General features: G+C 46.2%; 1 protein-coding gene and 1 long non-coding RNA gene across 2 annotated transcripts; one reads left to right on the top strand and one right to left on the bottom strand.

The window, feature by feature from the left end:
• Nucleotides 1-3,170: 3,170 nt before the first annotated feature.
• LOC132344835 (uncharacterized) lies at nt 3,171-15,024 on the bottom strand. The gene is made up of 2 exons (XR_009493852.1): nt 14,649-15,024; nt 3,171-4,288 (listed from the first exon to the last, which is right to left on the bottom strand). It is a non-coding gene; the product is annotated as an uncharacterized lncRNA (long non-coding RNA).
• Nucleotides 15,025-15,108: 84 nt separating this feature from the next.
• Nucleotides 15,109-16,794, top strand: SNAPIN (SNAP associated protein). Its single transcript, NM_001083410.2, has 4 exons — nt 15,109-15,270; nt 15,534-15,580; nt 15,812-15,930; nt 16,180-16,794. Exons 1-4 carry the CDS (start codon nt 15,128-15,130, stop codon nt 16,279-16,281), a joined length of 411 nt encoding a protein of 136 aa, NP_001076879.1. The 5' UTR covers nt 15,109-15,127; the 3' UTR covers nt 16,282-16,794.
• The last annotated feature ends 119 nt before the right edge of the window (nt 16,795-16,913 follow it).

Genomic DNA, 16,913 nt, shown 5'->3' with positions numbered 1-16,913 from the left:
GGGAAGTCATTGAATTTAAGCCAGAGAGTGCCATGGGGTGATTTACACAGAATGGTGGAATATGAAAATGGGCTAAAGGGAGGAAGACCATGGAGTCTAGGAAACTGATGGGTTAGTCAAAAAAAAAGCTGGTCTGAACCTGGACCAGCCACATCCTCAGCAGTTATCTGATGTCTGGGATTCCTGTCACAGAGGAGTCAGGGGTGACCTGAGCAACCACTGAGGAGAAGGAATGAGACATACTCCTCTTCCTGGCCTACTCTTGCTGTCTCACTAGTTCCCTCATATGACCCCATGCCTGAGCTAAAGCCACTGGAAGTGCTGCTGCCCAAGCCAACCTTCACCACAGGTACCCACTCCCCTTGGCCTCATACCCTGGGAAGAACTAAGTGTCCAGGCAAGAGGAGCTGGCAGAGGAAGGGCTCCAGCCCCCATCAGCCCAAGTGGCAGCCCCTTTCTCCTGTCCCCAGGACCCTGGAGCCTCATCAGGTGTACTGAAACTGAGCAGCGGCCTGTGGGGCTCCCAGGCATGGAGGCATTTCTGCCCATTTAATAGGCAAGACTCCATGACCTCCCTTGTGTTCCAAAGGGCATATTCGAACAGTTGTTAATAATGAAGGGAGGAACAGCCAAGAAATCACCTGAGTCATAATTGAGGGGAGAGGGGCTTCCCAGGTGGCTCAGTGGTAAAGGATCCACCTGCCAATGCAGGAGACTCGAGTTCAATCCCTGGGTCAGGAAGATCTGGAGGAGGACACAGCAACCGACTCCAGTATTCTTGCCGGGATAATCCAATGGATAGAAAGAGCCTAGCAGACTACAGTCCATGGGGTCACAAAAGAGACTGAGCCTGACTGAGCATACACAAGATTAAAGGGACCAGAAAAGCTCAAGATTAGTAGACCAGCCACCTGAGAGTACAAGCCCTACACACACTCTGATCTTGTCAGGGACCTTACCTTCCAGTTATTAAACCCCTCATCAAGTTCTCTGGAGGGGAGACACAGAAGCCCACTGGTCCCCTTTGCCTGGCAAAGCAAGAAAGCTTTCGTTTTCGGCTTCACCCAAGACACTGGGATTTGATTCACTGGCACCAGTGTACAGAAAGGCCGAGCTTTGGGCAACAGTACTCACCTATCAGCAGTGACCAGCACCCAGACCAGCACTGTAAGTGGGGCAGGCCTGGTGGGAGGCTCCTAGAAGGAGGCACGGGGCCCAGAGAGGCTGGGACCTGGGAGGAGACCTTGTCTGGCCTGGCCTGGCCTCTGTGTCCCCTCTCCTGTCCATCCCACTGCAACCCCAGGCCTCCCACTACCTCTCCCACTGATTCTCCAGGCAATGTGAAGAAGGCCAAGGGCACCCAATCTTCCAGTTCCCTAGAGACTTTTAAGAACCTACCACCTGCTCCCTCTCGTTCCCCCCAAACACTCACATATAGACACAGGTGTCACAATAGGGGTATATCATCTTTCTAATCCTGGACCTTCTCCAGGCAACACCTCTAGCTTCTTAATTAGGAAATCTCACATCTCCAAACTCATGTTCTGCTTCTAACTTTTAGTTGGTAGCGCCAAGGGGAGAGGTGTTGAGGGGCCGCTGGATGGCCTACACTCTTGCCTAAAAGGGCTTTCTGACCTCACCATACCCATTCTAGTGACTCACCCAGGCAGGATGATCCCCGCCCACCCCCCCAACCCCCCAAGGGTAGAGTCTGAGGCCCAGGATGGCTCTGGGACCTGTGACGGTGGCAGCAATCTACCACCAACCACCAGACAGGGCCTCTTACTGTGTGAGCAGACCAGTAGACCTGTGGTATCTATGGTACCATGAAACCTCTTTAAAGGATTCTCTTGATTCCCCCTTTAGTCTTGGTTTGATTTCTTTACCTTTTAGTGTAAGGTGACTTTCAGTTTAAGATTTAAACACATCTATGGGTTACCAAGTCCAAACTCACTCTGCTCGCCAGACAACAGGCCAACGAACCCAAGAGACAAGGTGTTGAGGCAAGGAATATTACTTCAATCAGAAAGTCGGCTGACCAAGAAAATGGTAGATTAATGTCTCAAAATGACCATCTTGTCAGGGTCTGGATGCCAGGCTTTTATAGAACCAAAGATGGAAGTTGTGAGGAGCTAAAGTCAAAAGGCAGACTAGAGAGGGAGAGGCCCTGAGGAAGTAAAGTAAGAAAGTCTTCAACCTTGCAAAAGATCTAGAATGGTCAGGCTTTAGAAGGGGTGTGTTAATCTCTCCTTTTTGTAGCCATTCACAGGTGAGCAGGGTCAGAGTATCTCTCTATGAGCTGAACAAAGGCCCTTTAGTACACTCAGGCAGAGGAGCAGGATCCTCTGAGGCATGACACTGTGTGTGACTATAACCACAGAAACAAAAAGCAAGTCAAAGAAATAGTTTCAACATAGAGTCAGAATTGATTCTTTGAAACATGTGGTAGGGGGTGCTGCAGAGAGAAAGCCAATTCTGACTCCAAGTTGGGAAGTGCTTCTTTGACTTGGTTTTCATTGCTTTTGTTGTTACAATCATACATAATAGCTTGCCTCAAAGGACCCTGCCCCTCTGCCTGAGTGTACTAAAGGGCCTTTGTTCAGCTCCTAGAGAGAGAATTTGACCTTCAGTTCAGTCACCCAGTCATGTCCAATTCCTTGCGACCCCATGGACTGCAGCACGACAGGCCTCCCTGTCCATCACCAACTCCCAGAGCTTGCTCAAACTCATGTCCATCGAGTTAGTGATGCCATCCAACCATCTCATGCTCTGTCATCCCCTTCTCCTGCCTTCAATCTTATCCCAACATCAGAGTATTTTCCAATGAGTCAGTTCTTCACAACAGGTGGCCAAAGTATTGGAGTTTCAGCTTCAGCATCAGTCCTTCCAATGAATATTCAGGACTGATTTCCTTTAGGATTGACTGGTTGGATCTTCTTGCTGTCCAATGGACTCTCAAGTATAGTCCAAATCTCACATCCATACATGACTACTGGAAAAACCAAAACTTTGACTAGATGGACCTTTGTCAGCAAAGTGATATCTCTGCTTTTTAATATGCTGTCTAGGTTGGTCATAGCTTTTCTTCTAAGGAGCAAGCGTCTTTTAATTTCATGGCTGTGTTGTAGCCATCCGTTCCAGGAAACAAACTCACTCAGAAGGACAATGCAGATAGTGGAGTGCAGTTTATTACACCGGCGGGCCCAAGGCAGAGTCTCCTCTTAGCCAAGGACCCCAACCAGTTTTTGTGAACACCTTACACACCCTAAGTGTATTTGCTCAAACCCACCTCCCCAAATTCCTTGAAACTAGTCTGGACAAGGTAAGAGAGAGATACGATCAAAGTTAACCCATGATTCATGTGTCACAAGACTAGATAAACAGTGGACATTTATCAATAGGCCTGTGGTCATATCCCAATAAACATAATGGAATTTACCACTTTCTTCTGTTACAGAGATAATTAGCATATTCTTTTAGGCAACAGAGAGTCCAAGTACAAGTCCTGAGGCTCTTTTATGGGGGGAGGGGGGGTCTGGTTTTCCATTGTTATGCCATTTCTATAGACACCAGGCACCAAGTTCAGAGTCCACTGGGAGGCTGACCATGCGTGTAGCCTAATGTTCGCAGCCTGGCCTAAGATGGAGTCCAGCTCTGTCTGTTTCCTCCTTCAGTATTCCCATCTCTTGAAGAATTTTTCACAGTTTGTTGTGATCCACCCAGTCAAAGACTTTGGTATAGTCAGTAAAGCAGAAGTAGATGTTTTTCTGGAACTCTTGTTTTTTTAATGATCCAAGCAATGTTGGCAATTTGATCTCTGGTTCCTCTGCCTTTTCTAAAACCAGCTTGAACATCTGGAAGTTCATGGTTCGCATACCGTTGAAGCCTGGCTTGGAGAATTTTGAGCATTACTTTCCTAGCGTGTGAGATGAGTGCAATTGTGTGGTAGCTTGAACATTCTTTGGCATTGCCTTTCTTTGGGATTGGAATGAAAACACCTTTTCCAGTCCTGTGGCCACTGCTGAGTTTTCCAAATTTGCTGGCATATTGACTGTAGCACTTTAACAGTATCATCTTTTAGGATTTGAAATAGCTCAATTGGAATTCCATCACCTCCACAGCTTTGTTCATAGTGATGCTTCCTAAGGCCCACTTGACTTCACATTCCAGGATGTCTGGCTCTAGGTGAGTGATCACCTTGAGTGATTGTGGTTATCTGGGTCATGATCTTTTTTATATAGTTCTTCTGTGTATTCTTGCCACCTCTTCTTAATCTGACCTTGCCCACCTGTGAACAGAAGAGATTAACACAGCCCTTCCATAAACTGGTCATGCCCTTGGAGATGTTTTGCAAGACTGAAGACCCTTTCACTTTACTTCCCCACTGCCTCTCCCTCTCTCTTCTGCCTTTGACTTGCCTTCTCTCTTTGACTTTGCTTCTTTCTCTCTAAGTCTACAAAAGATCCTGGCATCCAGACCTCGACAAGATGGTTATTTTGAGGCCCTAGCCTCCCATCTTCTCAGTCAGTTCCCCAGATAAAGTCCCTTCCTTGTCTTAACCCCTAGTCTCTCAGATTTATCAGCAAGCAGAGGGAGCTTGGATGCGGGTAGTGGGGGTAAGAGTATGTGTTAGGCCACTCAGTCCTGTCCTACTCATTTCGACCCCATGGACTGCAGCATGCCAGGCTTCCATGTCCATCACCAACTCCCAGAGCTTGCTCAAACTCATGAGCAAGTGATGAGTCAGTGATGCCATCCAACCTTCTCATCCTCTGACCTCCCCTTCTCCTCCCTCCTTCAATCTTTCCCAGCATCATCATGAACCTGATGAGTTGGTTCTTCTCATCAGGTGGCCAGAGTATTGGAGTTTCAGCTTCAGCATCAATCCTTCCAAAGAATATTCAGAACTGATTTCCTTTAGGATTGACTGGTTGGATCTCCTTGCAGTCCAAGGGACTCTCAAGAGTCTTCTCCAACACCACAGTTCAAAAGCACCAGTTCTTCAGTGCTCAGCATTCTTTATGGTCCAACTCTCACATCCATACATGACCACTGAAAAAAATCATAGATTTGACTAGATGGACCTTTGTCAGCAAAGTGATGTCCCTGCTTTTTAATATGCTGTCTAGGTTTGTCATAGCTATTCTCGAAAATCTCATGAACAGTATGAAAACCTTCGTCATACTCCTTTCCCAATTTTGAGCTAGTCCATTGTTTCATGTCCATTTCTAACTTTTGCTTCTTGTCCATTTGGTCCTGCAAGAGTTGGACATGACTTAGCAACTAAACAAGAGTGCTATGATGGAATTTACACAAAAAATATTATATATTTGGTCATCAGTCCCAGTTCCTGCCACAAGATCCTAAAGTCCTTAGTATTTCCTGTGACGATGATAAAGCTTTTGACTGTGTGGATCACAACAAATAGTGGAAAATTCTTAAAGAGATGGGAATACCAGACCACCTTACCTGCCTTCTGAGAAACCTGTATAAAGGTCAAGAAGCAACAGTTAGAACTGGACACGGAACAATGGGCTGGTTCCAAATTGGGAAAGGAGTACTTCGAGGCTGGATATTGTCACCCTGTTTATATATGCAGAGTACATCATACAAAATGCCGGGCTGGATGAAGCACAAGCTGGAATCAAAACTGCCAGGAGAAATATCAATAACCTCAGATATGCAGATGATACCACCCTTAGGCAGAAAGGAAAGAACTAAAGAGCCTCTTGATGAAAGTAAAAGAGGAGAGTAAAAAAGTTGGCTTAAAACTCAACATTAAGAAAACTAAGATCATGGCATCCGGTCCCATCACTTCATGGCCAATAGATGGGGAAAGAATGGAAACAGTGAGAGACTATATTTTCTTGGGCTCCAAAATCACTGCAGATGGTGACTTCAGCCGTGAAATTAAAAGACGCTCCTTGGAAGAAAAGCTATGACCAACCTAGTCAGCATATTAAAAAGCAGAGACATCACTTTGCTGACAAAGGTCCATCTAGTCAAAGCTATGGTTTTTCCAGTAGTCATGTATGGATGTGAGAGTTGGACCGTAAAGAAGGCTGAACACTGAAGAACTGGTGCTTTTGAACTGTGGTGTTGGAGAAAACCCTTGGACTGCAAGGAGATCAAACCAGTCCTGAATATTCACTGGAAGGACTGATGCTGAAGCTGAAACTCCAATACTTTCGCCACCTGATGAGAAGAGCCAACCCATTAGAAGAGACCCTGATGCTGGGAAAGATTGCAGGCAGGAGGAGAAGGGGATGACAGAGGATGCGATGCCTGGATGGCAGCACTGACTCGATGGACATGAGTTTGAGCAAGCTCCAGGAGATGGTGAAGGACAGGGAAGCTGGACACAACTGAGGGACTGAAAAACAACAACAAAGACTAATAAAGATGTCTTTTTTTTATGTTAAATAGGTGGCTTTTTGAAAGTCTAAGGGGGTGGACTGGGGCTGGTTGCCAGGGCAATCAGTCAAATCATTAAAACCTTGGAACTTTCATTCCCTTCCCCAGACCTCTGGGGAGGGGAGATGGGCTGGAGATTGAGTTTTGTTAATGAAGTGGTTTCGACTGGACAGGGAAGCCAGACGTGCTGCAGTCCCTGAGGTAGAAAAGAATCAGATACAACTGAGCGACTGAACAACAAAAGGATAGTGGTTGGTTACCAGGAGAACCAACCTGGTAATTAGAGGGATGGGACTTTCAGTCCCACTCCCCAGCCTCCATGGAAGGGAGAAGGGCTAGAGGTTGCCTATTAATCACCAAAGGCCGATGATTCATGTGTATGTACTGAAATTTTCCTAAAAACCAGAAGCTCTCTTGGTTCTAAGAGTTTACAGCTGATGAGCACATGGAGATTTGGGGAGAATGTCATGCCTGGAGAGGGCGTGGAAGCTTCACACTCTTTCCAACAAAATACGTTTGAGTTTTTCAGCAGGAACTAAGGCCCCCATCCAAGTGGAGAATGGGGACTTCAAGCTGAGCACAAGATTCTAGGAACACCGCACTACCACCACCAAGCAATTAGAAGAAAGTCCACACACAGCAGAATGAAGACTCTGAACCCCTCCCCAAACGATTTTCCCTTTAAAAACCTTCACGGTCAAACCAGAATCCTCCGAGTTAGTTCTTGGATGCGAGTTCGCCATCTCCCCAAGTTGCCAGCCACCAAAATAAAGCAAGCTTTCCATTCCTACCATCACTTGTCTCCAATGTTGGCTTTTGAGTGGCAAGCAGCCAAATCTGAGTTTCGCCAGGAGGGGGTCATGGGAATCTCTGACTTAGAGCCAGTCTGGCAAAAGTATAGGTAAGCCTGAGCTAGCCTGGAGGCTGGTGTCTAAAGTGGAAAGATTTGGGTGGGGGTTGCTGGTGGCATTTATAGGACAGCCCTTAACCTGCTGTGGACCAAGAATGCCCTGCCTTTTCAGTAAGCAAGTGATGTTGAGGCTAGCCATCGAGCTCTCAGACACTGCAGCTGCCCCAAGGATGCACGGTGAGGGGATTCGGGATGGAGAAAAACAGGATATTGGCCCTATCCTTTGATAACTAAAGAGCATGGGAATAGTTTCCACCTTTTTTTGTTTTTTGACTGCCCTCCTGCCCCATGGTATCTTAGTTCCCCAACCAAGAATGGAACCCATGCTCCCTGCAGTAGAAGTGCAGAGTCTTAACCACTGGTCTGCTGGGAAGTCCCTCAAAGGAATTATTTTAACAAGCCCAGACTCTTGCTTCTTTTCATACATAGAAAAGTGCTAGGGCTTCCCTGGTGGCTCAGCAGTAAAGAATCCGCCTGCCAATGCAGGAGATTCGATCCCAGGTCGATCACAGGTTCGATCCCTGGTCCAAGAAGATCCCACATGCTGCAGGGAACTAAGCCCGTGCAGATGACAGCTACTGAGCCTGTGCTCTCGGGCCCGTGCTTGTGCTCAGTCGCTTCAGTCATGTGTGATTCTTTGCATCCCTATGGATTGTATTCTGCCAGGCTCCTCTCTCCATGGGATTCTCCAGGCAAGAATACTGGAATGGGTTGCCATGCCCTCCTCCTGGGGATCTTCCTGACCCAGGGATTGAACCCAAGTCTACTGCATTGCAGGCGGATTCTTTACCTACTGAACCACCTGGGAAGGTAACTGACCACACACCCAACAACTGGACTGATTTTTAAAACTAGCATCCAACAATGCCTATGATAGAAAAACATTTGATTTACATGCAGGTGTCCTGGGTTCTATAGCCCAGGTTCCACAGCTACTGAAGCCTGAGCTTGCCAGGAAGAGGACACTGTAATGAACAATAAAATAAGATCCCGTAGGACCTACTTTTGCCAGACCCCGCCCACTAATTCCTCTGCCTGCCTCTTCCTTGTAAAAGTTGTAGTCTCCCAGTCACAAAATCCTGGGTCACAAAATCCTGGCTCAAGAATTGAGTGAAGGAATTCCCTGGCAGGCAATTCCTTAGGACTCTGTGCTTTTAATGCCAAGGGCACAAGTTCAATCCCTGGTGAGGGAACTAAGATCTTGCAATCCATGTAGCATGGCCAAAATAAATAAATAGTACAACTCTAAACATTAAAAAAAAAAAAAAAAGAATTGAGTGAAAAGAGTTGGGCCAGGAGAACTGGTAAGAATTTAAACAGTAAATCAGCCATATGGTAATCACAGAATCTTAAGTTTCTCCCTAAAATGCCTAGATAAAAGTATCTGATGGAAATTTCCTGAGCTGTTTTACAGATGCCAAGATTCCCACCAAATGGAAAAAATGAATTGCTTGATGACTATGAGACTGTAGTCACAAGACCAACTAGAGCATGATGACTGATATGTTAACCCCTGAGACACTACCCTATTACCTTATGATCAACCAATCAGAGAACTGTGCACAACCCAAAACTCCCCTCATCCACCTTCTCCTTAAAAACTCTTCCCTGAGACCCTTTGGGAAGTTCAGGTCTTTTGAGAATGAGCCATCCCGTTCTTCTTGCATGGCCCTGCAATAAACTCCCAAACTTGTGAAGTTTCAACCTCACTGTTCATCAGGCACACAAACTTGGATTTGACAACGGCTGTACTGCCTGAGCCACAGCAGCACTCAGCATAGCCCGGTGCAGAGATTTCTTATGGACGTACCCCCAGAACCATCTGCAGCTATCCAGCAAGAGGGGACAAGGCAACCTAAGCACTGTCCACGGATGCAAGTTCAAACCAATCCGAAAGGAAAGTCAGTTCTTTAGGATTCAAGTCAATCCTAAAGGAAATCAACCCTGAATATTCATTGGAAGGACGGACGCTGAAGTTTACGCTCCAATACTTTGGCCACGTGATGCGAAGAGCTGACTCATTGGAAAAGACCCCGATGCTGGGAAAGATTGAAGGCAGGAGGAGAAGGGGACGACAGAGGATGGTTGGATGGCATCACAGACTCAATGGACATGAATCTGAGCAAGCCCCAGGAGATGGTGAAGGACAGGAAGCCTGGTGTGCTGCAGTCCGTGGGGTCACAAGGAGTCAGACACGACTGAGCGACTGAGCAACAAGGGGCTGGGAGCTCAGGAACAGAAGAAACGGGGCGTTTTTATGACTTGCGTTTCCTTCAGCCTCTGGGGGAAAGCCAAGGACTAGGAGATCACCACTGTGACGCGGGCACAGGCGGGGAGAAGTGCAGTTTGAGGGGAGAACTGAGTGCCACTATCCCTGGAATTTGATAAGTGTTTAGAAGATGAATAATTGAACCAGCACCAGCTTTCAACCTGTTATCAAACGTCAGGGTTTCTGGAAGACTCTTGCCCAGTCTCCTTCACAGAGCTGTCCAAGGAATCAAGAAAACATGGATTCTAAAGTCCCTTTCAGCACTTATTTTCCCTGAGCAGGCTTATTATGTAATCTGACTGATATTTTAGAGTGCAGGCTGACCTGGAAGGTAGAGAGACTAGAAGCAAGAAGATCAGTCAGGAGGTTGATTACAATGTCCTCATGAGATATAACAGCTAACTCAAAAAAAAAAAAAAAATTGCTAACTCAAGGTGATAAGGAGTGAAAAAGAAAGCATGAAAATAAAACAGAGTGACTTTCCTCAGAGAACCAGCCTTTGAAGTAGAATTACTAGATAAGATAGTTATATTACAAAATTTATTTGTTGTTTATCTGAAATTCTAATTTACCTAGTGTCCCAGAGTTTTTTGTTCTGTCTTCTCAATCTGGAGACATTACTTTGAAGATGTATCTTTGAAAGGACCGTGGCCTAACTTGGGGGCTTCCTGTCTAGACATGGGCCATCCACCTCTTTTCCAGCCAAGGCCAGCCCCTGTTCTCTGTCCCCAGCACCGGACCCAAGGACTTGACTTTTTTTCCTTTCCTCTTCAACACTCACGCTGCTTTATCCCCTGGGCTTCCTTTACTGAAAGCCGGCTGTTGTTGCCCTAGCTACCCACTGCTTTGCTGCTTACTCCCAAAATAAGACCCCAGCCTCTCCTGAGAGCTTCACCTTTAATCACTAGAGGGAACAATACAGAGAAACGAACACAAAGAACAGCAAAAACTGTGCTAGGTTTTAAAAGTTGCCATGGTTTGGGTCTCAGGTTTGCAGCTGCTGACCACCACTCTCCCACAGTGATTTAAACACCTTTATTCCTGAGGATGTGGAGAAGGAAATGGCAACCCACTCCAGTGTTCATGCCTGGAGAATCCCAGGGACAGGGGAGCTTGGTGGGCTGCCATCTATGGGATCACACAGAGTCAGACACGACTGAAGCGACTTAGCAATAGCAATTCCTGAGGATGAAGTTGTCAATAAAAACAAATTAATCAACAGTCAATCTAAGAAAGAACTGGAAAATTTTATTCGAACCCATCTAGGAATTGTAAGGTGGAGACAGTCTTTCAGAAAGCTCTGAGGACTGTTCCAAAGAGCTAAGGGGGAAGGCTAGAACTTACGTGATTTTTGACCAAGGGGTACAGTTTTAGTACTTGTCTAACTAGGGGAAGATGCAAGAAACTGAGTTCATAAAATTTTCTCCTGAAAATTTGGAACTAAGGGCCAGTTCTCCCAGTTTTCCCAGAGTACAAAATACCTCATCCTTATCCTGAATTCCTTTCTGGATGTACTGTAGGTCTCTGACAGCAGTGGCTAATGACTTATTCTTATAGAACTGGGTAGTGGGCAACATCCTTTATTTTCCAGTCCTCTACAAAGGTGCATATGCTGCTGCTGCTGATGCGAAGTCACTTCAGTCGTGTCCGACTCTGTGCAACCCCACAGACGGCAGCCCACCAGGCTCCGCCATCCCTGGGATTCTCCAGGCAAGAGCACTGGAGTGGATTGCCATTTCCTTCTCCAATGCATGAAAGTAAAAGTGAAGTCGCTCAGTAAGTGTCCAACTCTTCGTGACCCCATGGACTACAGCCTACCAGGCTCCTCCGTCCATGGTATTTTCCAGGCAAGAGTACTGGAGTGGGTTGCCATTGCCTTCTCTGACGAAGGTGCGTATAGTTATGGTTTTTTCAGTAGTCATGTATGGATGTGAGAGTTGGACCATAAAGAAGGCTGTTCATTCCCAAGTCAGGCAAGGAATTCACTGATGGGCCAGTCAAGGTGCTGTTACTGGACTAGGCCCCTGTTAACAGTATCCAAAAGCCTCTGGACCATCTGTCTTACTAGTCTGTTATGGCCTAGATAATGTTTCCCTCTTGTTTCTTTCATATAGAGAGTTATGCTATACTATTTTTGATTTTTTTTTACAATTTTTTTATCTTATAGAAGTATATATTTGGTCAACTGTTTCAAGTTGCCTAGTTGTCACTATTTTCATTGGCAGCTTAGTCACACATTTGGTAATGGAATAAACAGTAATCTTGTAAAATAGGCAGAATACAAGTAAGATAGCTAGTAATATTAATTAGGTCATAAGTAAGCATTTAAGCTAAGAACTTTCATTAGGCATCTCTGCAGGTCATCTGACTTAGTCTGTCCTACTGCAATCGCTAGCTTTAAGGGAATAATATATTGGTATTGCACATAAAGTTTGCCAAAGATATCTGCATGCATAAGGTGAGTGGTGAGTCATTCTAATGCCTTACAGGACTGAGAAAGAAATGTAATCTTCTAAGGAATTACAAGGCTGGTGTCAGAAGACAAAAAATGTATGGTTGAGCAGCTATTTCTGACATGGTAAAGATCTGGTTAACTCATAATGCAGACACAGACTGAACACAAGAGGGAAGAGAAGAGGCCACTGGACTTCCCTGGTGTCCAGCAGTTAAGACTTTGTGCTTCCACTGCAGAGGGTACCGGTTTGATCCCTGGTCAGAGAACTAAAGTGAAAATGTTAGTTGCTCAGTCATGTCTGACTCTTTAGAACCACATGGACTGTAGCCTGCCAGGCTCCTCTGTCCATGTCCATGGAATTCTCCAGGCAAGAATACTGGAATGGGTAGCCATTCCCTCCTCCATGGATCTTCCTGACCCAGGGAGCAAACCCATGGCTCCCACATCTCCTGTATTGGCAGGCAGATTCTTTACCACAAGCACCACCTGGGAAACACATGACTGTAAGAGTTGGACCATAAGGAAGGTTGAGTGCTGAAGAAAAGATGTTTTTGAATTGTAGTACTGGAAAAGACTTGAGAGTCCTTTGGACTGCAAAGAGATCAAACCAGATTCAAGGAAATCAACCTTGAATATTCACTGGAAGGACTGATGCTAAAGTCGAAGCTCCAATACTTTGGCCGCCTGATGCCAAGAGCTAACTCATTGGACAAGATCCTGATGCTGAAAAAGACTGAAGACAAAAGGAGAAGGGGGCGGCAGAAGATGAGATGGTTAAATAGCATCACCAACTCAATGGACATGAATTTGAGCAAATTCCCGGAAATAGTGAAGGACAGAGGAGCCTGTGCTTTAGACCACGGGGTCACAAAGAGTCAGACACAACTGAGTAACAACAATAACAGGGAACTAAAATCTGGCACGCCATGAGACGTGGACAAAAAAAGACTTTCAGGATCTTAGTTCCTAGGCCAGGGATTAAACCCAGGTCCTTGGCAGTGAAAGCACACAATCCTAACCACTGTACCACTGGGGAATTCCCAAGCAGTTTTCTTGCCTTAAAATAGGAACTGTATTTCATCAAATCTCAAGAATGAATATTTTGATGCCCATTTTTTTGTGAGCCACTGGAACACATTAGGATTTTAGAGAGAGAGGGCTGTGCCTCTTGTTGAGAGTTCAACAAGAGATGTAAACTCTCTGGAAAGCCATGAAAAACAAAAGTAAGGAAACTTTTTGAGGGTAGAAAAAAATAAAAATATGGAAACATGCAGGTTAAAATTTTTTCCCTGTGGCAAAATATGTATTACATAAAAATTAGCACTTTAATCATTTTTAAGTGTAAGGTTCAGTGACACTGAGTAAACTCACATTATTGTGAAACTATCACCACTAGTCATCTCTACAACTAAAAGCTATGACAAACCTAGGCAGCATATTAAAAAGCAGAGACATTACTTTGCCAACAAAGGTCTGTCTAGTCAAAGCTATGGTTTTTCCAATAGTCATGGATGGATGTGAGAGTTGGACCATAAAGAAGGCTGGGCTCCAAAGAATTGATGTGCTTTTGAACTGTGGTGTTGGAGAAGACTCTTTCGAGTCCCTTGGACTGCAAGGAGATCAAACCAGTCAATCTTAAAGGAAATCAATCCCGAACATTCATTGGAAGGACTAATGCTGAAGCTCCAATGCTTTGGCCACCTGATGCAAAGAGTTGACTCATTAGAAAGACCCTGATGCTGGGAAGGAGAAGGCGATGGCAACCCACTTCAGTACTCTTGCCTGGAAAATCCCATGGACGGAGGAGCCTGGTAGGCTTCAGTCCATGGGGTCGCGAAGAGTCAGACACGACTGAGATACTTCCCTTTCACTTTTCTCTTTCATGCACTGGAGAAGGAAACGGCAACCCACTCCAGTGTTCTTGCCTGGAGAATCCCAGGGATGGCAGAGCCTGGTGGGCTGCCGTCTATGGGGTCACACAGAGTCGGACACGACTGAAGTGACTTAGCAGATGCTGGGAAAGATTGAAGCAGGAGGAGAAGGGGACAACAGATGATGAGATGGTTGGATGGCATCACTGACTCAATAGTCATGAGTATGAGCAAGCTCCGGGAGATGGTGATGGACAGGGAAGCCTGGCATGCTGCAGTCCATGGGGTCATAAACAGTCGGACACGACTGAGCGACTGAACAACAAATACTGAAATTGTATCTGTTGAGCAACAAATCCTCACTCCCCTCAGCCCCTGACAACACTGTTCTGATAGAACCACATTTTAGCTCCATGAATCTGACTGCTGTAGGTACTTCATATAAGCAGGACTATTAAATATTTGACCTTCTATGTCTGGCTTATCTCACTTAGCACAATGTCTTCACATTTAACCCATATCATAGCACACACCAGAATTTCATTCCTTCTTAAGGGTGAATAATATTCAGATTCAGTTTTGTATATGTTTTAGTGCCATTAAAAATACACTTAAATTTAGAAATATACTATCACTTGGATTTCCCACAAAATTAACATGGGAAAGCTATGAACAATAGGGTATGTAAGCAATTATTTTTCAACTTTGGAGAAAACAAAAAGTACCCACCCCAAAAACGGTTCCTTTGGACTTCCCTGGTGGCTCAGACATCTGCCTACAATGGGGGAAACCCGGGTTCAATTCCTGAGTCGGAAGATCTCCTGGAGAAGGAAATGGCAACTCACTCCAGTATTCTTGCCTGGAAAATCCCATGGACGGAAGAGCCTGGTAGGCTACAGTCCACTGGGTCGCAAAGAGTCGGACACGACTGCGCGACTTCACTTTCACTTTCAGCTCTAGAAGTCTGGAAACTTTCTCCACCAGTCACGTCAAAGCCTACAAAGAACTACAACTCCCAGTAGCTCTAGGTTCTGTCCCTTCTCTTCTCTCCATCCCGCCCCGCCCCTCTGGCTCCGGAGACTGCATTTCCCAGAAACCCCTCGCAGGGTCGGAGCCGGCACTCCCCGGGCGCCCCCTGGCGGCGCTTTGGCGCGGCTTAAGTTCCCGGCGGCCTTCGCGGCGGGTTCCGGGCGTAAGGGCAGTTCGTGATGGCGGGGGCTGGTTCCGCCGCTGTGTCCGGTGCAGGGACGCCCGTGGCGGGGCCCGCAGGCCGCGACCTCTTCGCCGAGGGACTCCTCGAGTTCCTGAGACCGGCTGTGCAGCAGCTTGACTCTCACGTCCACGCCGTCAGGTGCCCTGGAGGGCAGCAACGGGCGGGGCCTCGCCTTGATTTGGCTTTTTAGGGGCGGGACCAAGAAAGGGCGGAGACAAGATGAGTTCGCTAGCGTTCTGGTGGGACTAGAAGCGGGGAAACAGATTGGAGGCGGGGCCGACTGGCGGGAGGGCGTGCAGGTGGAGGCAGAAGCTGGCTTCTCTAAGCACTTGGGAAACACATAGGGGAGGTTTTTTATTCCATTAACTGTCTGACCGTGTAGGCCTCGTACCTCTTTGCAGAGAGAGCCAAGTAGAGCTCCGGGAACAAATTGACAACCTAGCCACCGGTGAGTAAGCATCCCTGTATACCCAGGATCCTACAGCTGACTTCAGTACCTTGTTTTGCTAACGTCTTGGGCTGGGTTTCTCTCACTTGCTTCTAGGGCTGCTGACTGACTCCTAAGTTTCTAGTGACAGTATCCATGTGGTAAAGAGTGTTTTCCATAACATTTACTAGCTTACTCGTTCCAAGAACAAGGCCATTAGGTGTTTAGTTGCCTCTTCCTTCCGTCTCCCAGAACTGTGCCGTATCAATGAGGATCAGAAAGTGGCCCTGGATCTCGACCCCTATGTGAAGAAGCTCCTTAATGCGCGACGACGAGTTGTCTTGGTCAATAACATCCTACAGAATGCCCAGGTAAAGGAGTTTCCTACCAGCAGTAATTCAAGGTACTTTCCAGTTTTCAAAAGGTGTCATAAAGTCCCCAACACAATGAAAGTCACCGTCATTTTTAGTCTTTGGGGAAAGGGAGTTGTCAACTAAAACTTACTGTTCTTAACCTTGAGATGAATGAAGCAAGCCTAAGATATTTTCCAGCACCTGGTTGACAGCAAGCTCTAAATCCTTTGACAGGGCAGTTTTCTGATTCCAAATCTTGTTTTGCAGGAACGGCTGAGAAGGCTAAACCACAGCGTGGCCAAGGAAACAGCCCGAAGGAGAGCAATGTTGGATTCAGGAGTATACCCCTCTGGTTCCCCAAGCAAGTAACAGGCCAGAAGACGGCCCACGGCCGCAGTGTAGCACGACTACTATTCCCCAGCTGCCTGTCTCCTCTAGGACTCCCTGTAGGTGTTGGGACATCAAAAAGGGAGCCCTGTGGTTTGTTTGAAACACTTCAGAGTCTTACCCATTTATGTGGGGCCCAAAGAAACCTGTGTACAGCAGGACTCAGGATCCCAAAGGATTTATTATGGCTCTTACTTCCAGGAATGAGTTGAGGCTTCTGCATTTTTTTTCTAAGCTGTGTCAAGGCCCACTTCCTGTACCATCTCTGAGCCTCATTAACAAGGGAGGGGCTTCCTGTTACATGCCAGGTCGTTGGACCTGGGCAGAATGTCCTCTGTGACTTCCAGTTTTCCTTTGTTTACGCTCAGGATTGAGAGGAAAGGACAGGCAAAGTCAAGGTGAATAACCAATCTACCCCCTTTTGTTGACTGCACTGGCTTGACTACTGTAGCAGTGTTACTAGAAATATTTCATTCAATAAATGCATAAATGGTATTCCAGTTTACTCTGGTATATGGAAATGTTCCAAGAGTCTTCTACATTAATTCAAATATAGCTTCAAATTGAGATCTAGCATTCACAATGAAAAAACTCAAGTATCATTTTCAGTGAAG

Source organism: Bos taurus, chromosome 3 (assembly GCF_002263795.3).
Source record: "Bos taurus isolate L1 Dominette 01449 registration number 42190680 breed Hereford chromosome 3, ARS-UCD2.0, whole genome shotgun sequence".
In the NCBI taxonomy this organism is placed as follows: domain Eukaryota; kingdom Metazoa; phylum Chordata; class Mammalia; order Artiodactyla; family Bovidae; genus Bos; species Bos taurus.
The sequence above is the reverse complement of the archived record's forward strand: the minus strand, read 5'-3'. Positions and strand labels throughout refer to the sequence as shown.